General features: G+C 47.6%; 1 protein-coding gene across 1 annotated transcript; it reads right to left on the bottom strand.

Annotated features, from left to right (window-relative positions):
• Positions 1 to 4,694: 4,694 nt before the first annotated feature.
• tpbgl (trophoblast glycoprotein like) lies at positions 4,695 to 5,791 on the bottom strand. The gene has a single exon (XM_030101106.1). The coding sequence runs from the start codon at positions 5,789 to 5,791 to the stop codon at positions 4,727 to 4,729; it is 1,065 nt and encodes a 354-aa protein (XP_029956966.1). The 3' UTR covers positions 4,695 to 4,726.
• Between the last annotated feature and the right edge of the window lie 238 nt (positions 5,792 to 6,029).

Here is a 6,029-nt window from a genome sequence, read left to right as displayed (position 1 = left end):
TACTGAAACAACTGTATTTTGCAGGACGCATTGTGAACTTTGATTATTCCTTTGACATTTTACAATATAGCCGCAGCTTATATTACATAATGTTGACTGGATATGGGATGAGATGGCGTGGTTGTGCAGTGGTTTTGCACTTCAGTCTCACAGCAAGGAAAATGGGTCTAATTGCAGGGGCCTTTCTGTACGGAGTTAAAAAAAATAAGCTGATAAGATAAGAGAATGAATGAATGAATGGTTTGATTCCGGTCATAGTTCAACACAATGTTAAGCACAGCGGGTCTTCTTCACTAAGTCCGTTCAGCACCTCTTAGGTCCGATACTTCAGGCAGAAACTGAACATTTTTCCCTTAACGCTGCTGCGTCAGAGCAGAGGCGTCAAACAGACACATACAGCCCAATTTCACCGTGAGTGGTCTGCACCAGGAAAGCAATGCTGCAATAACCTTTAAATTTAAACTTCAAAGCTCTTATTTGTTGTGGTACAGAGTGTACGTGATGAATTTTGAGAAAGCCAAACAATCACTGCTAAAAATGACAACAATCTCAGCATAGATCCAATTTCAATGAAGCCTTCTGGTGATAAATACAGTGAAATATTGAGAAAACTCACAAACTCGCCCTGACAGTATGACTTTGAGGCTAGTTTGACAGTAATGAGGTACATAGTTAGCTTTCATGGCAGCATCTCTGATATCTCAGCTCAGCTGTCAGGGTTTTTGTGTCTGCTACTCTTCAAGAAATGCATAAAAAAAATCTCAAGTTTTAACATTTTTCTTGGTGGCTTGGTGGCCAAGATTGCAGCCTTTTATGGGCCAGTTTTGGCCCACATGCCTTATATTTGACACAATTGCATTGCAAGAATGAAAAAAATGAGCAAGCACAACAATTAAGTGAAAAAGCTCTTGTTAACTAATTTTTTCCATCTTCAACAACTGTTGTGTTCAGCATAAGGTCAGTGGGGGCTTGAGTACATCCTGGACAAGTTGACTGTCCACAGCAGTGCAAAATTGATTAAAAACCCTCCCTCTCAGTAAAATAATACGTTAAGAATGCAAAGTTGATGTTTAAATTTAACTGAGTCGGTGAGTTCTTTTCAGGTCAAACTGAGAAATCAGCAGTTTGGTCTTGTTGCATTTGCACTTCACACAGGTGTAGGATGCTTCTTGTTCTGAAGCTTCTTCTACTCTGTTTAATTCCAGGTTTCCTTCAAATTAAACCAACACTGAAGCGTTGCCTCTCCCAGAATGCAAATCACCTGATGGTATCAGACAGAGACCCTGCACTGGCAAAGCAGCGCTGGGTCGGCCTCACTCACTTCACTTCATGGATTTCTCAGCAGAGAGCTAATTTCACCCGAACGCTGGGAAAACATTTGCTTAAATTTATGTACGTGTCGCCGAAAGTTGAGCCTGCTGCGAGCCGTGCACGCGTAATGCCCGCTGACCCAGCGGCTGACGGACGGCGATGCATCAGAAGCACTCTGCGCGCCGCTCGTCGTATCGAGAGACGAGCGATCGAGGTCGCTTTTAAAGTTCAGCTGACAGATATGAGAACACTTTCCGTAAGCAGCAGCTGTTGAGCTCTTAAGGTATTTCTCATGTCCATTACAGACTTCTCCTCCCAATTTGCAGCGGGGCTTTGGCCTCCCAGACATCCACATAAAGAGCGAGGCGATGACTCACCGCTTTGCATAAGGCGAGGACATTTGGTGCCTGGACTAAAGAACTCTAATGAATCTTTTTTCAACTCCCCCTTTCCTTTATCTTCCCCTTTCTGTTCCTGCTTTATGCTGGGCTCAGCTTAAACCCTGTCCCTGCGTCCTTACAAAGTCACTCAACTGGATAAAGTCATTTACCTGGATGAGGAGGAGAGAGGGACGGGGGAGGGGGAGGGCGGTGGGGGGGGGGGGGGGGTGATGAGAGGAAATGTTTGATGGACGCCATATTTGTCAGCAAAATGAAAGAAAAAGGGAGAGCTTGAAAAGCTTGAATTCTTTGAATTTAAGGAATTTACTCATTTTTGAAAGTATTCGGCTGATAAAGAAGACTGAATAGTCTAGAAAGAGATTATAAGAAAGCAAGTGAACACGAAAGCAATTGTGGGTTTGCTGACTGTGTTTCTTGATTTTTTTTCAAGGCACGTATCTTGATAAAAAAAATGGACATATAGGCTATAGACCAGAGTTTGGTCACAAAATGACTGATAGAAAAGCATATTTATGCACGTAAATTGAGGTTGTCTGTGCCAAGTCATTACTGTCTCTCTCACCTCTTGTGGATTTTTTCCTGACAATATTTCTGTGTAACAATTCTCTGTTCTGCTTCATCCAATTCAGGGACGTGTGACTCTGGTATCGATCTCAGCTGACTGTGGTAAAGACAGGAATCATCCCAGAAAACCACAAACAATTCTATTCACACATACGGGGAATTTTAGAGTCAGCAATTAACCTCACATTCGTGAAACTTAGCTACCTGTAAGTTGCTGGGAATATTTTCCGAGGTGAGAGCTCCGACTGCTACGCCACCGTCCAGCCTTCATTTTTATTTTCAAGCAGAGAAAAAGTCTGTTGCTGCCACTTCTCTGTGATTGCACATTAGTGATGCACTTAAAAAAAAAAGCATGCATGGCAGGGTTTCCATGATTCAGGCGCAGCAGCAATGTGACTCACAGGACGTCAGTCTGCCAGCTCGGCCTCCTCTTTGCTCTCTGCTCTCTCCGCTGCATTCAGGTACTGGGGGGAACACACGGGCATTGCAGAAAGAAAAGGCATTTTCCAACAGCCCCGGGTTCAGTTTATTTTCAGAGAGGATACAACATAAAACCTGCCCGACACCCCCGTGTTCGCACCGTCACCGTCTGGATAATGAGGGTCCGTTTGGAGCAGAGTACCACTGTGTTTACAGCACAGCCACGGCTGCTGGCTCGGCTGTGGACTCGTTACCTCCGCGCACGCATGCGGAGCACACAAATGCTTTTATGTCTGGACACTGCTGTCCTGATGATTAGCTTTATCTCCTCAGCCTTCGCGTGCAACATGACAGCATGCCGTATGCTGGCATCTCAACAAGTAGCAGCGTGTCACATTTTGATGTTTGTTGTTATGTAAAAGAGTGTCCTCCAAAAAGTGCATATCTATCTATCTATCTATCTATCTATCTATCTATCTATCTATCTACTTCTTCTTCTTTTTTAATATTTGGCAAAGAAAAACCTGGCAAATCTGTAGGCTGCCAAGTGTTGAAGTGGCAGTTCATGTTTATGTGGGGCTGAAGGGGCCTCTCTGTGAGAGTGTGTGTGAAGGGTTTACCCTGCCTTCACCCACCGTCAGCTGGGCAATGTGACCCTGAACTGGATAAAGTGGTATGGAAGAAGGATGGAGAGAAAAATCGGGAAAATTTGCATTTTATCAGCACGGTTTTGTCTTTTTTGTCCTTTCGTCCTATAAGTCAAATTGTCTTCAGTCAACCCATTACACTCACTACCAGACCGTGTGTGAGCCTGCTCATTTCCCCCCAGCGTTTCATGTTGACCTTCCATTCAGAGACCCTGTGATTCTCTTGCAGACCTTTAGCTTCACGGGCTTGATGAGGCTCCAGCCTCTCGGATCGTTCTTCATTCTTCACGGTTCGTCGGTCACGCCGCTGATGAGATTAGCGCTGCTGTGCCTTTCTGCGCCGTCTCTCCAGTGTAGAACTCCTGCTGCTCCTTGACTCACCGGTGCCTTCAAAAGTAGCTGACGTGATGATCCAGACACTTCTCTGTTGAACCTCGGCGCTGATGAGGATGTAACTCTTCATCCAAAATTCCACAAGCAGCTGATTCACAGACTCCCGCAAGATTTGAGCGAATCGACAAACACAACAGGGACACATTTACTCTGTTGAAAGTGTGTCGCCGTGCGGCATGAAGTCAATATTCCCTGACAGTGACGATAAAACGTACAGACGTAAAGAACACTGCTAACTCAACAGTTTTATTTGACCTTTTTATTCAGGTTTTTCTTGGTTTTCTATATGCCTACAACAATCACATGCATGGTTAGAACCTGTGCTGTCTCTTTTGACCGCTTCACTGATAAATTGTCAAATGGTAGTCGGCGAGATTCGACAGTGGTAACTTATCTGATGAGGTTTTTGATGAAACACAACAGCTTTGCAGCACCTTCGCCTGCACAAACATGGCACTCTGACAGCTTTACTCGCCTCATGTGCAAAGTATCCCTCTACACCACCATTTGCCTTCGATATTTGCACTTTGCAGCACCTCAGCAGATTAAAAGGCAGACTAGTTTTAATCTCCCTGTGAAATATCTTCCAAGAGTCCTGCAAGCTTCCAATAATACCACTGAGGTAATGTTTCACTCCAGCTTTTCCAAAAAATGCTGTATATTGTTTGTTTCATAAGGTAAATAACAATAATCTGCAAAGCTGCTTAGGTTCACATGATGCATCAAAAGTATCTCTGCACTGAGGAGATACTTATATACAATATATACAATACTGCTTCAAAGGTATTAAGAACATTGTGCAATATTAACACTTTATAGTCTCTTACAGTCGATGGACTGTCTTTGGCTCTGTGGATATTCCAGAAAAAGTTATGCAGTTCAAAGGTCAGCTGTTGGAAATGATGCTGCTGCTGTTTCTATGATGAATTCAGGTCTCCTTCCCCTCTTTTGTGTCACTGTGCAGCTCTCAGGCCAAAAGTCTGTGACTGCTCACACAGCCACGTTGGCCAGTCTGGGGTCTGAATCCTGCTCGTACCGGTAGTGGTAGACCTCCATCTGGTCCCTGCAGGCCTCCCTGATGTTGTTGAGCCACTTTTTGATGCCCCCTCGATTGAGATAGAGCACCATGAGAAACACCACGCCGATCAGAGCCAGCACGATACCCAGGAAGACGTAGGAGACCGCCTCCAGGTTCTCATTCATGCAGTCCACGTCCTCCCCCCGGAGCTTCTCCACCGAGACCCCCCTCCTGGCCTCCGGCTCGCTGCACACGAGGCGCCCTGCGTCCGGACACTGGGACGAGTTCTTCAACCAGTAGTAAAACGCCTCCAGTTCGCACGTGCATCTAAATGGATTTAAAGACAAATAGACGCGCAGGCGCCTCTGCTGGTACAGACTGCTGACGTTCTCCCTCCCGATGCTCTCGATCGAGTTATTCACCAGCACCAGCGCGTGCAGGTTGTATATATCTAACCTCTCCAAAGGTATGGAGATCAACTGGTTTCCGGCCAACTCCAGTCTGTGCAGGTTGCGCAAACTTTGCGCGCTGAGCGCGTGTGGGAGCTGCGCCGTGGCCGCGGGCGACAGGCAGCAGTTCAGGAGGAGAGAGCGCAGCTCCGGCAGTCCGTGGAAAGCTCTGGACGAGACAGACTCCAGCCGGTTGTGGCTCAGGTCCAGCAGGTGCAGCCGGGGAAGCCCCAGGAAGGCGTAAGGCTCGATTTCTCGTATCCCGTTATCGGACAGCGACAGCGTGGCCACGTCCAGCTCGGTGCCGTTGGTCATGAACGCGCCGCGCCTCAGGGTGGAGATGTTTCTGCCCTGGAGGACCAGGGTGGAGGTCCACTCCGGGATGTCGCCCGGCACCTCGGTTTCCTCCCCGTCGCGGCAGGTCACCGTGCCCGAGTCCGTGGCGCAGACGCAGGACGGCGGGCAGACGCCGTCTGTCCTGACGGGCGAACACAACAGACACATCACCGCGGCCGCGTGGCACGCGCGCCACACGCTCCAGTTGGAGAACACGCACTTTGAGTCTTCGGCACCGTGAAACATCCACATCTTCCCCTTGGGCGGGTCTGCACAGCAGAGCAAAGTATGCGCGCGAGTCCTCTCACAGAAAAAGTGGGATCAGTCCGGCATTGCTCAGTACTTCTCAGTCAGAACACGGAGGGAAAAAAGAGAAAAGCACGCGGGGCCCATCGTCACCTCCGTTCACGAGTCTCCGCCCGGAGGAGCGAGAAGTTTTCCCGGAGACGGTTACGCATCGGAGAGGTGGACATCAGCCGTGTGGCTGCGG

Source organism: Salarias fasciatus, chromosome 10 (assembly GCF_902148845.1).
Source record: "Salarias fasciatus chromosome 10, fSalaFa1.1, whole genome shotgun sequence".
Lineage (NCBI taxonomy): Eukaryota > Metazoa > Chordata > Actinopteri > Blenniiformes > Blenniidae > Salarias > Salarias fasciatus.
The sequence above is the reverse complement of the archived record's forward strand: the minus strand, read 5'-3'. Positions and strand labels throughout refer to the sequence as shown.